At 45.3% G+C, this 21,154-nt stretch overlaps 1 protein-coding gene across 2 annotated transcripts in view; it reads left to right on the forward strand.

Annotated features, from left to right (window-relative positions):
- LOC147023803 (leucine-rich repeat-containing protein 23-like) overlaps nucleotides 1-21,154 on the forward strand; it is a 74,299-nt gene that overhangs the window by 49,818 nt on the left and 3,327 nt on the right. Inside the window, exons 4-7 of one of the 2 annotated variants that reach the window (XM_085889616.1) lie at nucleotides 2,803-3,059; nucleotides 4,728-4,861; nucleotides 8,000-8,154; nucleotides 16,844-16,920. In XM_085889616.1, coding sequence (XP_085745742.1) covers nucleotides 2,803-3,059; nucleotides 4,728-4,861; nucleotides 8,000-8,154; nucleotides 16,844-16,920 — 623 coding nt within the window. The remainder of the gene's footprint in view (nucleotides 1-2,802; nucleotides 3,060-4,727; nucleotides 4,862-7,999; nucleotides 8,155-16,843; nucleotides 16,921-21,154) is intronic. The other variant, XM_085889617.1, reaches the window with a different exon arrangement.

The following is a 21,154-nucleotide window of genomic DNA, read 5'->3' on the forward strand; positions in this document are numbered from 1 at the left end:
CATCTCGTGTAGTAAGCGAACATGCCTATCACCCGGCGCATTGTCTGCAGGTCCTGAGGTGGGGGTAGCTCACGAAGTGGGCGCAATCGTTCAGGATCAGGCTTAATCGTGCCGTCGGCTATTGTGTAGCCGAGAAGGTCAATTGACCTTGCCGAGAATACCCATTTCTCGTAGTTGAGGGTCAGATTATATTTTCTAGCAATGCTCAAGAATCTGTCCAGATTCATATCATGTTCCCCCTGATCCTTACCGCACACTGTGACATTGTCCACGTAAACAAAAGTGTCTTTGAGGTTTTCATCTGAGATGATGTCGTCCATAACTCGTTGGAAGCAAGCTACTCCATTCGTGACACCGAACGGAATCCTCCTGAATTGGTAGAGGCGTCTACCTGCCTGGAATGCGGTGTAAGGTTTGTCTTCCTCTCGGATGGGAATTTGATGATAGGCGCTTCGCAAATCGATGGTGCTGAATATTTTATAATTGGCCACGCGTTCGACCATCTCGTCTATGCGCGGCAAAGGGTAGGCATCGAGTTGAGTGAAACGATTGACCGTTTGGGAGTAATCGACAACCATTCGTTTCTTATGGTTCTGATTGGCGGTGACCAACACCTGTGGGCGCCATGGCGAATCGCTCGGTTCTATAATACCTTCTTCCAGTAATCGCTTGGTCTCTGAAGCGATGAAGTTCATATCAGCAGTGGTATATCGCCGCGATTTGATCGCTATCGGTTTACAGACTGGCGACAAGTTAGCAAACAGCTGGGGGGACGTTACCTCTGCGGTGGTCAGAGCATTTAAAATTAGACGAGGTTTGCTTCCTCCAAAGGGTATTTCGACGCTCGTGTGCCGCTTGAGGACATTATGACCCAGAATTACGTCTGCGCATAAATCACGAAGTACCAGTACCCTTACATCCCGATGGGTGTACCCTTTTCCGTCCAATTCAACATTGCAGTACCCTCGTACGCGGGACTGTAGTGATGTGGCGGCCATGCATACCGTATTGTCTGTCGGGTGGATCTTCCATTTCAATCTACCGGTATCAATCAGAGCTTCAGCCATATGCCCGTTAATTCGTACGTTGATGATAGCCTTGGATAGATTCCCCGGTGAGGCTGCAGTTAGTTTCTTTTGTGAGTAGAGAGCCGCAGAAGTGGGTTTATTTCTCCTTAGAGTAGATTTACATACCCTGGCATAATGCCCTTTCTTGTGACAATTCATGCATGTGGCATCTCTGGTGGGGCATTGGTGGCGGAGGTGTCTTTTGTACCCACAAAAGAAGCATTTACCAACCGAAGTAGTTGCTGAGGAGTTTGACGAGGTCTGGGTATCCGATTCCTCAGGTTTTTCTCCATCCTCTGTGTCCGGGGTGCCCTGTGGGGTTCCTTGAGTTTCCACCGTGGCAGCGTTCATTAGCAGCATTGGTGTCCCAAATGACTCAGATTGCTGCTGAGCCGTATCCATCGCTCGAGCCTGGTCGACTACCTTTTCAAGAGTGGGTTGCGCTTTCTCCAGTAAGCGTTGCCGTATGTGGGCTGACCTGAGCCCTTGGATGAATGCCTCTCGGGTCGCTTCATCTCGGTGTTCCTCGGCGGTTACGGCCCGGAAGCTGCAGTCTTTTCCCAGCTGCCTCAGCGCTTGCAGGAACTGATCGATGGTCTCCCCGGCTGCTTGCTTGCGTGTGTTGAGAAGATGTCATATGTACACCTCGTTCTTGCGCTTCACGTAGAGCACCCGCAGCTCGTTGATCGCTGCATCGTAGGTGTCACACTCCGAGAAGAGCCTGTATACACTGGGCGAGACATGATTCACAAGGGCGGCCAATTTGTCGGCTCCCTCTTCGATGATGGTCAGATAGTGTGAGAAGGAACGGAACCAATGCGACCATTTCATTTCCGAGTCAGTCGCGTTTGGGTCTGCGTCGAACCTCTCTGGTTTGTAGATCTTGTCCATCGTTGGTTGAGAGAGCCGAGAAAACCAAATGGAATAAATTGAAATGAAAGCGAGAGAAGAACCTTCAGAGTGTAGGCTTTATTCCATTTGATTGAAGCCGCTTCTACGGGCACATCAGGGAATACAGGTGCAGCAAGGAGTACATAAGCAGTAATGTATACACGTGCAACTAATCACCGCAAAATAAATCAGTATAAGCACGGAGTCCGATATACTCTCAGTTCTCACCATTCAACGAGCACCAAGTGAACCGCCGCCGTAAATGACAATGCCCCTGGGACAATCGCCCCGTCCGCGCGGAGCTTGGCTTTATCTATTCCGTGCTCGAGCCGTGCGACATGTGATCACACGTCACGTCCTTCAATTCACCACACCTACAATCGGCAAAAGTTTCAGAATTGTTTGACTGAGTGGTTGGGGCTGTAGGCTAGCGGACAAACAAACTAACGGAACAGATCAACATACTTGGCAAAACATTTTTTTTGGCAAGTAACAAACAGAAAGGGGTGAAAACATAACCTCCATCTACCTTCAATGGCAGAGATAATATTCCGAACAAGAACAATAGCCTCAGCTGGTATACATTAGCATGACACACCTGTCAGCTTGGAACCTAACAATACATGTACATATCAAGTTTAAGGACACAAAAGTTATCTTCACACAAGAACCATGAGACTTACCACTCAATCAATGCAAGTGACCATAACTGAGAATGCAAATGTGTTAAAACCTTCACAATACAGGAAGAGTATTTAATTAATTGTTTATATAGTGTATGCTTAAGATGTGAAAATGATAACAATGCAGTATATCTTGTATATGTTGTCTCACCTGTTCCCAGTAACCTGACAGATATCTCTCTCATTGCTTCATTTCCTCATCTACGCTTTGTGGATATCTCCAGTAATTTTCTGGACTCTCTAACTCCACTTGAAGCATTACCACACCTGCTGTGGCTTCGTGCTGAGTCCTGTGGTCTTCGCTCGGTTATTCTTCAAAACCAGTGGCCTTATCTCCAGTGGCTTAGTTTGGCTCGCAACAAGATATCTGCCAGCAATGGCCTCAGTCATCCGCATCTGAAAACATTGTTCCTTAATGGTAACCATGACATGTTGGAGTTTATGTGGTGCTATACAGTACACATTTAGATCGAGAATTGGTGTTTCCCCTCCCGACCCTCCCTCCCTGCCAGAACCCCTGGGGACTACAAAAAAATTTCATGCCGAAAACCTTTTTCCAGCACACCTCAAGTACAGTCACCAAATTTTAACTCATTCCATGCAGCGATTTAGGAGTGCATACAAGTCAAACACACACATGCCAAATTATATACAGGATAGTATAATTTAAATCACACATTTATGGAGGGCCTTGTACATACTAAAATTGTTAAGATCCACAGAACATTAATAAAGTGAAAAGGCGATTTAGAAAGAGCAGGCAGACAGTTATCTTATCCAGTGGTGGACAAAAAAGTACCAAAATCTGCAACTATTATCTACAAGTATACTGCTACTACTACTACTACTTCTACTTTTAAGCCACAATTGCTCCCACATCCCTGTAGGGGAAGTTTAGCCCAACTCATTCACAGACCAGCTGGTCATACCTGACATTAAACGAATTTAGGCAGGAATTTGTAATTTGGCTAGGATGCCGGCAATAACTTGTGTATCTTTTGCAAGTGATACCGTGGAGTTTTTAACCTCCACCAGCTGACGCTAGTAGATGTGGGACACCGAGCTTACGTCCATCTGAGTGATGGCGCACTTTGTGATGCAATGCACTGCTTGTGAAGCACCAACCCAACAGCTTATAGTCACGCCGAGAATCAAACCCAAGAGACCTATTCGGTTTTATTTTCTACATGACGATAAACTGTCGTCCTAGTGTTTCATAAGAATGGTGTGTTGCATCATTAGGTGCACCCTCCTTTCACGAAAATGTTTGGCATGAACCCAAATATTTAGAAACCGAATATAATTCACAGGAAAAACGGAGCACGAGCAAGAACAACGCAAGGTGAGTGTATGTATGAATGAGTGCATGCAGACATTTGAAATGGTTGCCTCGAAAAACTAACCATTCAGGTCACATTTTAAACTAGAACGGCACTCGGTAGAGCACGTACCTCCGCCAGGTTGAACAGTTTGTTTTATATCCCACTGATAGACTGGATCTGCATCCAGACCCATTCACTCTAGTCTCGCACACCAAAATCGAATCGGCTTGTTCTTGTTGTGTACCCAACTCATCCACCATGTTTTGTCATAATCCGTTCACAACTTTTTTGAAACATCGTATAACTTATCGTTTTTTGTTCCTACCTCTCAAATGTGAGGAATCGTTAAAGTTCTCGTATCCAAATCCATATATTCTCCATAATCTAATCAATTTGTCCTTGTCATTTTCACACACCAATCCTGTCCACCAAGTTTTGGCCAAATCCATTAATTTTTGACATATCATGCTCACAAACAGACAACCAGGGGTGAAAACATAACCTCCATCCACTTTCGGTGGCGGAAGTAAATATAGTTTTGTCTAAAGGCATCTCCCCACAGTATTTTCCTTGATCAGTTAGTTATCCATAGTGTAAGAACACGTAATGGTGACACCACACGTCATCGTTCCTCTGGCCTTCAAACCAAGCCTGATCCTTCACAAGCTGGCATCACCATAACCTTGTCGATATTTTTTCTCCTTACCGACTCAATAGTACATTTTCATCACAATGACACTCACCGCACATGTTTTCTTTTGTAGAAAATGCATTGGAGACATTATCAGGACTGGAGGAATGCTTGCTGCCTTCTTTGGAAGTGCTGGACGTCCGGAGAAATTCTCTGATCAGCACTGCAGGGCTTGCGGGTTTGTCCCAACTTACACATCTCTACATGGTATGTGGTTGACATTAATTTGTGTGTTAATTCACATCTATTACTAAAAGGAGGTATGTGTGTGTGTGTGTGTGTGTGTGTGTGTGTGTGTGTGTGTGTGTGTGTGTGTGTGTGTGTGTGTGTGTGTGTGTGTGTGTGTGTGTGTGTGTGTGTGTGTGTGTGTGTGTGTGTTAATTCGAAAGGGTTCCTGTTGTCAAAAAATAATAACATTGGAAACGTTGGTAAGGTACCAGTAATAATCTATTTTCCTGGTTGGAAAGCTAATAATCGATTTATTTGGAACAAAAAAATTTGGGTCCGTTTAATCATAAGCAAACCCGTTTTAAAAGGCCGTGTTTTCGCGATTGAGGAAGAAGAAGCGGGAAGAACCTGCAGGACTGAATGGGGCAGGCGGATCGGGGGCAGGAGAACGGACAGGGTAGGAGTTGGGGGGGGGGAGGACTGCACAGGGGGCAGGATAGCTCTACACCAGTGGGTAAATGGGTCTTTGGGGAACACCAGTGGGTAAATGGGTCTTAAGGGAATACCAGTGGGTGAAGGGGTCTTAAGGACTTTCAAGCATCTTGAGGTCTTAAGTGTCTTTGAGGTTTTAAGGGTCTTACAGGTCATTGGGGTGTTAAGGGTCTTCGAAGTCTAAAGGATCTTTTGGGTCTTAAGGCTCTTTGAGGTCTTCTGGCTCTAAGGGATCTTAAGGGTCTTAAAAGGCTTCCAGGGTCTTGGGGGGGGTCTTCAAGAGTCTTCAGGATCCTAACCATCTTTGGGGTCCAAAGGGTCTTTGCGGTATTTGGGGGTTTTAAAGTGTCTTAATTGTGTTCAGGGAATTCATTGGTCTCAATGGTGTTATGGGTCTTTGAGATCTTATCTCTTGAGCATGTAGAAAGTCTTCTCTCGAGCATGTATTCTAATCTATCAAGCATATAAAAAAGAGGTCTTATGGTTCTTCGGGGTCTTTTAAGGCTGAGGTTATGGATGAAAAATACATTTAGGCCAACCCCCGGGTCGGACTTGGTCTGTGTGCCAAATTTGGTGGTTGTCGGCTTCGTAGTCTTTGCAAAAAACACGAACAGACAGACAGACATCTGATGAATCTTATTTATTAGATAGCGAGTTGAGGCGATTACTGGTTTGGGTTTATTTAAGGGTCTTAAGGGTATTTTGGGTAATGAGGGTTTTCAAAAGTCTTGCGGGTCTTTGGGGTTTTGACGGTCTTTGAGGTCTTAAAGGGTCTTAAGGGTCTTCAAGGTGTTCTGGCTCTAAAAGGTCTTTTGGGTCTAATGTGTCTTTGGGGTATTGAGCGTCTTCAAAAGACTTAAGGGTCTTCGGGGTCTGAAGGATCTTTGGGGTCTTAAAGTGTCTTCGGGATCTTTGGGGTATTCAGGGTTTTAAAGGGTCTTAATGGTGATTGGGGAATTAAATGGTCTTGAGGGTCTTTTGGGGCCTTGGGGGTCTTAAGGGTCTTCAGCGTCTTATCTCCCAAACATGTAATAGTCTTCTCTCAAGCATGCAATCTAATCTCTGAAGCATTTAAAAAACATTTTTGGGGGTCTTCGAGGTCTTCAGGAGTCTTTAAAAGCTGAGGTTGTGGATGAAAATGCCCTGAGGACAATCCCCGGGTAAGACTTGTTGGTCTGTGTGCCAAATTTAGTGATTGTTTGTCCAGCGGTCCTTGGAAAAACACATGAACAGACAGACATCCAATGAATCCTATTTATTAGATAGTTGGGTTACCCATTCCATGAACAGGAAGAATTCGCAAATATTGATGCTATATTATATATTTAATTAGGCTCTAATTTTGCGTGGAGTCAGGCCAGCTGTGCAGTGAGCCAATGGGTGGCAGACACAGCTCGACTAATCGGTGTGCTAGCCTTTGGCCATGTTATATGTCAAATAATATGTGTTCAGCAATGAGATTGTATATCAATGAAAAAACCAGAAAAGTGATCTTTGAAGGCTCAGCTGTTGGATGAAAATACCCTGAGGACAATCCCCGGGTCGAATTTGGACTGTGTGCCAAATTTAGTGGCTGTTGGTCCAGCGGTCCTTGCAAAAAACGCGCAGACAGACAGACATCCGATTAATCTTATTTATTCGATTAGATGACTGCAGGAACCATTTGGATTTTAGGAGGATGCGGAAGTTGTACGCAAAAGAAAATATAGTAATCCTTCTCCAAGCAGTAGAAAAATATATAAAAGGACACAGAAGGAACAAACAAAGAACAACCCCAAGCATGAAACCAACAACGACATGCTATAAAAGATGCTTTTTCCTGTATTTTACTTCATTTTACTTCATTTTACATTGTCTTTGACACTCACAAATAGACAAGCAAAATGTTTGTGACGTACAACATACTGTCTTTTGATTGAATCATTGAACCAATCAGCGAAGCGATGGGGAGGCACCCTGAGTGTTATCCACATAAAACAAGTGTTAAAGTTGTAAATGCATTACTATTTTAAAAGTGGCACAAATTTTAACCTCTTGGACTGATATGTTGATTACTTCTGATTCACGAAGAACATATTAAGAGAGATATTTCTTCTTATGATGGGATGAATTATTATCCAACTGAAAGACAGTTGTAATAGCATTACTGTGGTTGTGACGGTAATAGCATTAAGGCTTTGAAAAAGCATATTGTCAGTCTACGAACAAATACAATTACCTTAGTTGTTTTCTCAGAACTGCAAAAATGTAATGTTCACTTTTTATTTGATCAATGCCTGGCAGTGGTGGAATAGCCTCACTTTCTGATTGGCTGAGTAATGACTCTCTTCCTTTTACATTTGCAGGTTTGAATGAAAACCCATGCAGATGTTTTCAATGAATAATGAAAAAATGAAAACCAATACTGCCCTTTGCCTGTTTGTCTGTGCCCATTGTTTGCTTGTTGCCCTCTGTTTCATTGTCTGTACATTGTCCCTCACCCTTTGTTGTCTTCCTATTTCCTGAGTCTTGTCCTCTGTATTAAAGCATATCTTCCATAACAGCTGGTCTGTCTGTGCAGTAAAAGTTATTGGGTATTTTCCTGCTCCTTGTTGGATGTTATGGTCATCATCGAACATTGATCATTTTAAGTACGAAATTATAATTTCCTGAATAATGTATTATTACTCTTGCTATTCCTGGTAGGCCTCAAATAAGACTATTTTCTTGGAGGGTCTGAAGGGCCTTAAACATCTGAGCTATTTACACCTGAGGGACAACAGAGTTTCCAATCTGGATGGCTTTGTTCAAGAAAATCCAGAGGATGAAATTCTTCCTTCACTATATTACCTGAACTTAAGGTATGGGTCAAAGTGAGCATTCCTAGATTTCAGTGGAGATGTGTCATTGTGTAATTCAACTTTTCTGATATAAAAATCTTTTGTGCCATCTGTCTGTCCATCACTTTACTGAAATAGTTTAGTTGAGCACAAATTCACTAAACATGGTTGTGATGATCACCAGATGGCACAAAGGTGCGAGAGCAGTATAATATTTGGCCGTGCCCCCTTGAAGTGGGGCCAAAAATTTAATTACGGTAAAATTCTAAAACATTTTTTGAATGAAACTTTGTGTATGCCATCAGCATTGGGGAGACGCATGAAGTATGTAACAATTTTTGGATTTGACCCTCTGTTCATGACATCATGTCCCGGGTCAAAGGGGTCAAAATGAGCAAAACATTTTTAACTCGTAATTTGATGTTGGGTCATTCCTGGTGGAACTTTATGCCAGCTTTCAACTTTGCTTGAAGTGGGAAGCGTGGGGATTTGCGATGACACGCCATCAACTTCACTCTAGTAATATTGTTACTAATTTGGAAGCTTACTGCACACAACAGCCAGAGTCCCTATAGATCAGTTATATCGGTAAGTATGTGTTTCTAGTTAGAATCCGTCCCTAGTCTAATGGTAATTAAATGTACATGCGCTGTGGGTTATTTTATAGATAGGATTTTTTACATCCCTTACAACAATGACAACAACGCTCATCTTCGCTCTCGCACAACAACACTGCTCGCGGCATTCTTCGTGCGCTCGCCAGCTAGTGCGCGCGTTGGCGGAGTCTAAGCGGAGTCTGGCGTCCCTTTTTAGCCAATCGGCAAGGAGCGGGCGTCTCACCCGCCCCGTTTCCGACTCAACACGATCGTCATTACTCACGTGGCCGCAGGTGAGGAGGTAGGCGGGGCTACAAACGCCTCCGATCGGACTCCTCCCAGAAGGGTGGGAGTTGCCCCACCAAACCGTTGGCCTGTCCAATGGAGGACGAACAGGGAATCGCGCGATGGGTCCGACCAATGAGGAGGCGAGTGGCCAGGAGAAGAAGCCCCTCCCTCCTGAAGAGGAAAAGTGTGGTGGTCTGGACCAGCGTTCAGGAGAGGACGGAGTTCGAGAGATCATGACGTTTGTCAAGCAGCCGGTCATCTTGTGTGAGGCACTTCCAACCTGGCTTCCAAAGCCAGTGAGTGGTTGTCGACAAGAGTGTGTTGTAGAGAGATGGAGATCGTGACGACAGCGGTCTGCAGTCTTGGTGCTGGCAACGCCAAGGTCGTGGGTTCAAGACCCACCGTGGAGGTTCGGGTCGGTGTGACCGCACGAGGCAGGACAGGTACCCCGGCCCGCCTCTACTGATTGAAGACCATTGAGGTCCATTTATTTTGGGTGTGCGTGTCTGTGTGCGGGCTTGTCTTGTCAAGTGGAATTGTTAAGTGCTTTTGCTTGTACAGTGACTGCATTTCTTATAGTCGAATAACTCTGCTCTTCTGTGTTCCCCTCCCTGCCTATCTATATATTAACACTGAAGGACCAATTTTGTGCTCCTCCGAGCGGTCGCGTCACGTTTTTCTCGGTACTGTGACCTGGACTGAAAGAGACTTCGTACCTGTAAGAGTGCATAGCACATAGTGGCAAGAGTCAACTTTCAACTCTGAAGCAGAACAAACACTTTTTGTTTTACATTCGTTTACATGGCGACGTGTGATATGACGTCACCGCTGAGAGGCGTCAGGACGTCATGACATCATCGGTTATTCGCTGACGCCATTACGTCCGTCGTCAGAACGTTACTGTTGAGAGGTGTAATTACTAATTCCACTCCTCGAAAATAGCGTCTACAATGTAAAATCCTCTTCTGCACATGGTGACTACTTCAGAATGTGAATTTGACACAAAAAAATGTCACAAGAAACATTGTGCAGTAGACACCGCTTTATAAATCCACCATGGGACCACGCCGTTTGGATTTATTAACCGGCTGGATTTATTAAGCGGAGAACCTATTTTCAGCCACCTACTGGATAGATAAGACAAAAAGCGAATGTCGTTAAACACTGCTTTATGCTGCAAAACATTGATTTATCAAACGGTGACAAGGGGATTGTTCAAAAGAATCTCTCCAAGGTCGCTTGCTTGGGAGGGAAGGTTTTGCACAAATGTTCCTTTATTGAATCCGTCACGTGGCGGAAATCGGGATGGGCAAAACCTGAGAGCTGCAGTCCCCTGTCCAATTTGGCGAGTGCCATCCGCATCTCTGCCGCTGTTGGCATCGGCTCGGGTTCGTCGTCGCTTTCTTCCCTTGGCTATTGGGATTCTGGGTCAGAGGTTATTCAAGCGGCGGCGGGATTCGAAGTCCGTCACCAGTTGCTGTTGTTGTTAGTTTTTGTTTTTTTTCACTCTGCGGCAGCGCATACTACATCAAGCTTAGGTTGAGATCGTGCACGTGCCAAGCAGGTGGATTTATTAAACGGCGGATTTCTCGATGTAAAATTCCGTTCCAACTCATGTTGGTCACAATCAGAAGCTGGATTTTATAACCGTGGATTTATAAAGTGGCGTCAACTGTATCTTCTATCTATCTATATATTAACACTGAAGGACCAATTTTGTGCTCCTCCTAGCGGTCGCGTCACGATTTTCTCGGTACTGTGACCTGGACTGAAAGAAACGTCATTCCTGTAAGAGTGCATCGCACATAGTGGCAATAGTCAACTTTCAATTCTGAAGCAGAATAAACACTTTTCGTTTTACATTCGTTAACATGGCGACGTGTGACGTCACCGCTGAGAGGCGTCAGGACGTCATGACATCATCCGTCATTCGCTGACGTCAGTACGTCTGTCGTCGACAGACGGTCACCGCTGAGAGGTGTAATTCCACTCCTCGAAAATAGCGTCTGCAATGTAAAACCCTCTTCTGCACAAGCTGACTCCCTCAGAATGTGAATTTGACACAAAAAATGTAACAAGAAACATTGTATCTATATATTAATACTGAAGGACCAATTTTGTGCTCCTCCTAGCGGTCGCGTCACGATTTTCTCGGTACTGTGACCTGGACTGAAAGAAACGTCATTCCTGTAAGAGTGCATCGCACATAGTGGCAATAGTCAACTTTCAATTCTGAAGCAGAATAAACACTTTTTGTTTTACATTCGTTAACATGGCGACGTGTAACGTCACCGCTGAGAGGCGTCAGGACGTCATGACATCATCCGTCATTCGCTGATGTCAGTACGTCTGTCGTCGACAGACCGTCACCGCTGAGAGGTGTAATTCCACTCCTCGAAAATAGCGTCTGCAATGTAAAACCCTCTTCTGCACAAGCTGACTCCCTCAGAATGTGAATTTGACACAAAAAATGTAACAAACATTGTATCTATATATTAATACTGAAGGACCAATTTTGTGCACCTCCTAGCAGTCGCGTCACGTTTTTTTCGGTACTGTGACCTGGACTGAAAGAAACTTCGTACCTGTAAGAGTGCATCGCACATAGTGGCAATAGTCAACTTTCAACTCTGAAGCAGAATAAACACTTTTCGTTGAGGCGGGGCGGGGGATGAAGAGACTAGGGCAGGGAGTGAAGAGGCGGGGGGCAAGGTAAGCAAATTTTTGGGTAGGGGTGAGCAAATTGAAAGCGGGAGACGGGGGGAAATGGGGCGGGCGATGAGTGGGCGGGGGCTGGGGTGAATTAGGCGGGGTTGAGTGTGAGGGGGTGGACAGGGGGCAGGGGCAAGTGGGGCGGGGAATGAAGAGACAGGGGGCGGGGCCGGAGTAATTAAATGTTTGGGTGGGGGTAAGCAAATTGAAGGTGGGGGGAGGGAATGGGGCAGGGGATGAGTAGGCGGGGGCAAGCACGCCCTGTCCAGTCCATGTCCCTCGAGTGTGGTTGAGCTGGTGAGGGTGGTTGAATGAACGGAATTTGTCTGTGACGGGGTTTTGGCTAGTTGTAAATAAATATCCCGAATGTTGAGTGTATCAGCTCGTTTCTCTGTTTCATTCATTGGCTTAGCACGGTGCGTGTTGGGAAATTGGGAAGCGGCAAACTGTATATTTGGACCGACGGGTCTTGGTAACCATCCGCTCGGGTTACGCACGGTTCGAGCACGATAATGGCTCGTTCCGCTCGAGGTCTGCCGAGGGTGTGAATTCCCCGATAGCTTTGCCGCGTGGATACTTAGGTATATTGAAATTGGCAATTAACCCTATTCCACGTGGCCAAATTATTGGTGATTCACAGTCCTGTAAGGGACCCGTGCTTTCTCAGAGTTCTCCGATAAGCATGATCTAGATTCCGGGTGTTCAGTGGAGCCGACTCTACTGCTCCATCTAGCGGTCGTGCTCGCCGCCGAAACTCGGCCCCACAACAATATAGTTGTTAAAATTTTGTATCACCCAATGCACAATGATCATTTTATCATGCAGGAAAAGTGTGCCTCAACAAAATGTTTTCATCCCAGAACGTGTAAATGAAATACCAATCCCCTGTCTGACTCGACAGCACAGCTCTGATAAATGGAACACGTCCTTCAAATCCTGGAAAATCACAGTCTTAAACTGATCACTCTGAAAATGAAATGAACCCACTTATCTACTTCCTTGGTTATCCACTGGAAGAATTTCAGTTTCTTTAACTTTTTGGCCTCACCATCAGCCATGACCTTTCCTGGGCCGACCAGATAGCAGGAGCTGGCCTCCAAATCCAGGGAGACTGGGCATCCTCTGTCGATCTAAGTCTTTCCTTGGAAATTAAGAGATTCACAATTTTTTCAAGATCCTTGTCCATAGCAAAATGGAATACTGCTCTCTGCTGTGGGCTGGCATCCCAGCATCACATCCGTCTCTCAGATTCTGTGGAACCTGAAGCTCTCAAAATTGTTGGGATCTCCTCTAATGAGGCCAAAGCACAGGGTCTGTTGCTCTCACATTGCAGGCAGGTTTGTGGTCTCTCGGTTTTCTACCGTCTATTCTCTGACATTGCTGCCTTTGCTTTCCTCCTCCCAATATGCTTCAGAATACATGTGTTCTTCCAGTAATCACCTCCTGGTTAGGCTTCCAAACTCCAGGCTGACTGCACACCTCAACAACTCTTTTAATTCTCACTTCTCCCTTCCAATGTCTCACCTTCCTAAGGCTGTTCTGTCTCAGTCTTCACTCAGGGCTTCAATCAAGCAGTGCACCACCATCTCATGTCATTCCTTATTCTGACCCATGATCTTTCTTGCACTCATTAACATGTGCTAACTCAACCATCTTACTTACGAGTTTCAGTGCTTCCTCCCCTCCTCCATCTGAGCCTGGTGTTGGCGCAGTGGTTAGGGCAGCGGCTTGGGATCCCAGTGTCCTGAGTTCAAGCCCAGTTGGCTGCTGAATTAACACCAGGGGGTTGACTCAGCCTGTCATCCTTCCGAGGTCGGCGAAATGAGTGCCAGTGTACTGGTCCCGGTGTATGCCCCGGTTGGAATAGGTGTACCATATCCCTGTGTGTCGTAAGAGGCGACCAGGGTTGGCGTCAGGAAGGGCATCCAGCCATAAAACATTGCCTCAAGAAAAAGTCAAACCCCTGCACAGCAGGGAAAAATGGCTGTAAAAATGGTCATTTTTTTTTCTCCCTCCTCCATCTCCTCTTTTCCTGTTTGTTCATTCCCTTGATGTTTTGTCCTCCTGTCAATTCTAACTTCCTCTTCCCTGAGACAGATCCTGCAAAGAAAAAATAATTCTGCCAAATTTTTACTTGATTTTTTTCCCCTAATTGTGAGAAATTTACTTAGTTTGTGTTTGGCAATTCCCTGTGTCTTTTGTTTCAGGCCCCTCTCTCAATTACATCCCAGGAAGCTGATGGGCAGACTCAATCCCACCCTTTCCTTTCTGCCACTCATCAACTCACACGTGGTGTCCTTATGCCTACGTTTCCCTTTGATCCACTGTTAGTCTGTGAATCTGCTGCCCTCTGTTGTTGAGCTCTCATATGGAAAACATTTCTTGACTAACATAATGGGATATGCCTCGCACTGCACACGAATGATGTGGCAGCATAGCCTTCACATCTTTTGTCTGGGATTTTAGTCTCACAATCCCATATATAGCCATGATTAAAAAAAAATCCATTCTCTTCCCTGTCATTCACAAAATATTATCCAGTGTACGTCTTTATTATGTCAAAAATTTCAGATAACTCGGGTAAGTTGATTCAATAACTTTTTTCTTTCCCAGAAAAACACAACGTATGCATTAACAAGTAATATTTGAGTATAGTACGATAGTATAGTTGCACCCTTAAGTTTATATATATATATATATATATATATATATATATATATATATATATATATATATATATATATATATATATATATATTTTTGCATATATATATATATATATATATATATATGTATTTTTGCATATATATTGTTGTGAATTCGCGCCCGCCGGCGTGCGATCGGCCGCTCGACTCGAATAGCGGCCGCCTCGCCCACCGAATGGACAATTCTGTCGTGACCCTCCGGGAACTATCGCCCGGAGCCAGTCACGGGTGGGCCTTTCGACCTCACCACGATCGTGCCAATCGGCCACCCGCGTAGGATAGGGTTGTTCGCCAAACTCGACCTACCTAAGTACCCACACGGATGGTAAACCGGGCGATCGTACCTCGCCGCAGGTCAACTCCAGACATGAACCGCTTAAGCGGTCCGTTCCGTGCTATCGGGAAAACCGAGCGGTGTTATCATCGGCCTCGACGGTTCCGATTAATTATCGGGCTTATTAAGCCCACTACGAATCCTTTACGTGAAGCAAGATGGAGATTCAAACGAAGGAAAGGACGCAGCGAAACGGGGAACAATTCAACATAATGCACATTTATTACCCAGCCCACGAAAAGCACACATATACAGTCCATTGGTCCATTGGGACCATACTCTGTACAGAGCGTTGGTGCTGCCGAAGCAGTCTCCTTGGCTATTGGGCACAATCCTGGACAGGTCGCCACTCTGACGCAGGATACTTGAATGACTCGGTCATCCCAGCAAGCTGGTACTCATTTTGCCGACCTCGGAAGGATGGCAGGCTGAGTCAACCCCCTGGTGAATTAATTCAGCAGGCAACAAGGCTTGAACTCAGGACCCTCGGATCCCAAGCCGCCACCCTAACCACTGAGCCAACACCAGGCATATATACAGTCAAACAGTCAGAATGCACATATATCAATTTAAAATAAAAACAACAATGCAGAGCTACGACCGAATACGCGAACACACGGCAACACTTATACAGTTTCACTTCACAGACGACGCCGACACACATTTACTCAAAAGAAAAGGAAAGAAGCCACCCTCATAGGCAAGGGGGCAGACGGGCCTGCAGGCCAATATGTGCGCGGGACCTGAAGGAGCGGCCAGGTCCGCGAGACCGGGTGGGTCCAACCCGTGTCCTTGTGGCGCGTTGGCGGACGAGCCACAGATGTGGCCGCGTGGCTGTGCCCCGACTCCGTGCTCCTTTGCGGGTTTCGTTGGCACGATGTTTGGAGTGGGGTGGGAACGGGGCCCCCTTGTTGCACGATCTCAGCGCGGGGGAAAAGGGGGAATTGTTGATGCTCTGGGGGAGGGAGAATGGCTGGCTGGCTTGGGGTCCCGCGACGAGCGATCTCCCGCCGCGACCTCGTCCCCGACCGCCGTCCTTCTCGCCTTGGACCCGAGCTCCTTGGCCTCTTGCCAAAACTCTCCTCAGCCGACTGCAGAACCCAACTCGACGCCTTCGTCTCCCGACTCCATTCTCTGCCACCTAAACTGACTCTGCCAAAACTCTGCCGCCAAAACTTTCCGATTCTCTTTGCGCTTGGCGCTTTATAGGCCGGCAGGAGAACCCATATGCAAATTTCCGGATCAGGATGAGCTCGGGGGCGGAGCCTCGCTCGCCCATTGGATGGAGGAAAAGTGGGCGTGAACCTCCCCTGATCCTAGAATTTGAATATATCGATTCTACTCCGACGCGCCTGGAGGCGGGGCCAAATCGCCCCGCGCTTGCTGATAGGATGGAACAGAAGTGGGCGTGTATCATTCCTGATCCGACTTCCCCTTCGGAAAGGCCGCTCTTTGTTTTCGCGGCTCAGCGCGCGCCCTGTACGAGGCCAGGACAGCCTGACGCTCGGCGTTCACAAGTGGTGCGGGAATAGCCGTAGAAGGAGAGAGGTGAGGGTGGTGGAGGGTTTTTGGTGGTGGTTTGATGGTTATGGCGGTTGATTCAAAATAAAGATAGAACAGAAAAACGCCTAACTCAAAGCGTCGCAGCCCGAATGAATCACATACATTCCCTCTAAACAACGGGTTTGGGGCTAACTACACATGTACTTAGAGTTATCTCACCTACGGGACCTGAATGGTGGTTTGCGAATTTCCACATCCGTAACAATATATATATATATATATATATATATATATATATATATATATATATATATATATATATATATATATATATATATATATATGTATATATATATATATATATATATACATATATATATATACATATATATATATATATATATATATATATATATATATATATATATATATATATATATACATGGCTTTTTTGAAAATATTTATTTATTGTTGAAATAAAATTACAACATAAAGTCTGGGATTCTTTTTTAATTCTGGATGGAAATTAATCAATGTGTCATAACATTTGATCTTATGTTCCATCTCTGCAGAGGAAATGCAATATGTGATATTTCTGAAATATTCAAGTTGAAAGATTTAAAGAGTCTTCGTGTCTTGATTCTATTAGGTAAGTGCAATGTTCGTAGTTCTGAAGTATTACAAAACAGACATACACAGGCAATGAAGTTGTAAGTTAAGATATCGACTCACTTAAAAGTTAGGGTCTGACAAGATGGCTTAGAGGTACACACACTCGCCTCCCTAAGCTGTCTCGCCTGTGTTCGAATCCCAACCCAGCTTTCAATTGTCATCCTGGTGTTTCACGTGCAGGAGGATTCATCGATGTGAGTGCCATCCTTCAGATGGACGTTGAACGGGCGAACTGTTTGCTGACAATAGTTGGTGAAAGGTTAAAGATCCCACAATGTTATTCGTGAAGAGTAGGCCAGCTTCCACTGGCACCTTTAATAAATTACGTATTCCTGCTTGCAAAGGCTTTTAAAGCCTTCAGGCTGATTTACACTGTGGATTGTAGGATAGCAACTAACACTGCATTTGACAGTGGGTGTTTCTCTATCTTTGCCCTCTCCTTTGTAGAGGGTTTTTAGGTCATCTGTATCATCTCAGTAGAGATGACCTAATAACCCTAGTCTCGAAGTCTCTCCGTCCGTCCGTCCACAATCAAACCGAGTGGAGACAAATAACCAATAGTGGAATGGATAGAGGTCGATGAGACATGCACAACGATATAACCTACAAGGTCGTCCAAGGTCGAGGTCAACGTCACGAGGCTGTCAAAGTTGCAAAAATCTTCGATTTCAAATCGTATCTCCTCCCTCATTTATCAAGAGAGATCAAATGTTATTAGTGATTCAGATACGATGGACTATTATCTGGAACAACACGAGCCATTTTTTTTTTGAAATTTGCTCTCGTTCCGATTTTATAGCCCTTCAAACTTCGTTCTGATTCCCCGTATGGGCCGTTCATAAAGTACGTACATACAAAAAAAGTATTAAAAAATTAAGAATCACCACTCTCCAAGACAAATATTACATTTGAAGCTTTTGTCAGATTTAACTAAAACAATGGAACACAAGTTTATATGCACACTTACTTTCATTTATGACATTAACATTGTTTTGAATGTCAATTTGTACTTTTATTTTCATAAATGACGTACTGTGATATTAAAAGAAAAAGGTAAATTACACTGCTAGGGACTGCATTGTCATGGCTTACAAACATCAGTTCATATGGAACTGCTGGCTTTGCAAGCGATTAGCGATGTATGAGGGGGGTGGGTGGGTGGTCACTCGCCTGCATACAGAGGGGGGTGGGTGGTTTTGAAACCCGGAAGTAGAGCGTACGTACTTTATGAACTGCCCCTATTCCAGTCTGGCACAGAGTTACTTTCGACCTCTGGCAGAGATGACCGGCACTCCCTCTTGGGGGTATTTTTTTTGTTTTGTTTGTATACCTTGTCGAGCATCATATGAGAGCTAACACACAACGCACAGCAACAGGGGCACGAGACAAGATGGGTGGGAGTGAGAAGGACAAAACAATGTGGAACAGAGACATTAGGAGATATGTGGAAGGGAGAGGGATGGGGGTGGGGAACATGGGGAATACAAGATGGACATTACAGGGACTTTCAGGAAGGAAAGCAGAGAATTTGAAGGAGGTGGATTTGGGGTGGATTGACGGGGGTAGAAAAGATTGAGGATTTGGATGGGGGACGATAAGAGGTGATGATGAACAGCTGTTTTGAAAGCCTGGAGGGAAGAATGGGATTAAACAGAGTGAGAGAGTTTATTCCAAAGTCGGGGAAAAAAGAGGAATGAAAGAGTGAAGGTGAGCAGTGATTTGTGATTTTGGTAGTTTTACCAGAAGGGGGTTGTTGGCAGACCTTGAGCGTCCTGCGGAGATATGGTGGGGGCAAATCGCAGACAGAGCAAGGGGGGGGGGCGAGACCAGAGAGGAGACAGTAGAAGACGGAAAGACCACCGACCTGCCTGTCGTGAGAGAGTGAGAGGCCCAAAGACTCAGCCTCATCGTGGGAGGTACCAATAATCCAAAATGCCTTGGTTTCCACAGCGTGAAGCCGAGAAAGGTGACAGGAAGAAGCACCAGCCCAGAGGGGAGAGCAGTACTCCATCAGGCTGCGGACAACAGCTTTGTATGGACAGGAGCTCAGGTGGACCGAGGAAGGACTTTGCACGATGGAGGATTCCCAGTCGGCGACTGGCTTTGGAGGCCAGGTTGGAAATGTGGCTTTCACAGGAAAGATCATGGCAGATAGTGAGACCCAAAAGCTTAAATGAAAGGACTTCTTCCAGAGGATTGTTGAGAAAGTAGATTGGGGGGGGGGGGGATTCAAGACATCGTGAGAGTGTGAGATTTGTCCAGATTGAAAGACATGTTCCACGTGTTGGACCAGTTTGTAATTTTGCTCAGATCTGCAGTGAGCGAAGAAGCTGCTGCTTGCCAGTCTGAGGGATGGCAGATGGTAGGGCAGAGGGTGGAGTCATCAGCAGAGAGATGAAGAGGATTTTCCAGAGAGTCGGAGATATCGTTGATGAACACCAGAAAAAGAACAGGGTTGAACGAACAGAAAAAGATGCTGCCTTGAGGGACTCCAGCCTGGACAGGAAGAGGGGATGAAAGAACTCCATTTGGGGTCACACATTGGCTACAACAGGAGAGGAAGTCTGTGAGCCATGAGTATTGCATTTGGGTCTGTTTGTTTATCTGTCTTTCTTTGTTTGACCACACAGAACTTTAGTTTTTCTCCGCAGCCACTTGTCACATCAAGACCAAATTTTCACCATCGGAGCAACTACTCAAGTGGAATGTTTTATTGATAATTATGACGTCAGAGTTCACATTGTGTGGCAGCCATGTTGTAAAAATGGAAAATTTTGGACCTATATCTCTGAAACCGCATCAAGGAAAAAATTTAAACTTGGCACACAGCAAGTACTCTTCATGGAGAATATGTGTGATTTGTGAGGAATAAGTGTGAACTCCTATCTACTGACTAGACTTTCATCACAGCTTGATGGGGGTACTGCTTTCCTATCCAGGCTGACTCCCTGCCTTGCATCTTGCACAGCTTTACCCTGTGGAAACCAAGGTCTTCAAGATCATTGGAATCTCCCATGATGAAGCTGGATCTTTGGGCATATCACTTTGCCATCGCCGACAGGTCGGTGGTCTCTGTTTTCTTCCGCCTCCTTTCTGGTCTTGTATTCTCTGCCCTCTCCATCCTTTGTTCACTCCTCCCCACCCCCCCCCGCACCTTCCCAGGTATCTGCAGGGTGAATGTGGTCCACCAGCAATCTCCTCAGAATCTTAGAATGCTATCCAGCCATCACTACATAGCATCCTTTTCTGGAACCCCCACTCCCAAAATCCCCCCAAAAATTCCTTTTAGTGAAACTTCATAAATCCAGAAACAGCTCACCTCCACTCATCTGTTCCTCTTTTATCCACCTGTGGAACCAGCTTCTACTTTCTCCTCAATTTCATTCTTCCCTCCAGGTCTCCAAGACAGCTGTTCACCACTATTTCAGGTCATCCCACCATCCAAAATCATGATCTTTTCCACACCCAATAATCCCTGACCAATTCCACCTCCTCACAAATTTCCAGTTTTTACTTCCTGAGAGTTTGCTTCTGTATCCATATTTTCCATCCTGTGTATCCTCTCCGACCTCTTCATTCCTCCCTTCACACGTTATTTGTCCAAGTCTCCTATTTTGTCCTTCACCTCCACTGTTGGTGTTTCCTCTATCTTTTTACCGTTGCTTTTGTTCTGTTGCATTCTGTTTCTGTTGCATTCTCTCTCTCTCTCTCTCTCTCTCTCTCTCTCTCTCTCTCTCTCTCTCTCTCTCTCTCTCTCTCTCTCTCTCTCTCTCTCTCTCTCTCTCTCTCTCTCTCTCTCTCTCTCTCTCTCTCTCTCTCTCTCTCTCTCTCTCTATCTCTCTCTGTCTCTCTCTCTCTCTCTCTCTCTCTCTCTCTCTCTCTTTCTCTCTTTTTCTCTCTCTCTCTGTCTCTTTCTGTCTTTCTGTCTCTCTGTCTCTCTGTCTCTCTGTCTCTCTGTCTCTCTCTCTCTCTCTCTCTCTCTCTCTCTCTCTCTCTCTCTCTCTCTCTCTCTCTCTCTCTCTCTCTCTCTTTCTCTCTCTCTCTTTCTCTCTTTCTCTTTCATGACCGTTAATTTGTTATGTGACCCTTAATTGGGATCACATCAAACATTGTGTTGACATGTAACGCAGGCGGAGGCATATCCATTGGCGCGTTCACTTCAAATTCTATTTTCTGGTTTGTTAATGCAAATTGAGATTTTATGCTGAAAT

This window comes from Eptatretus burgeri, chromosome 7, assembly GCF_056783735.1.
Source record: "Eptatretus burgeri isolate ZD-2024b chromosome 7, Ebu_testis_v1, whole genome shotgun sequence".
Lineage (NCBI taxonomy): Eukaryota > Metazoa > Chordata > Myxini > Myxiniformes > Myxinidae > Eptatretus > Eptatretus burgeri.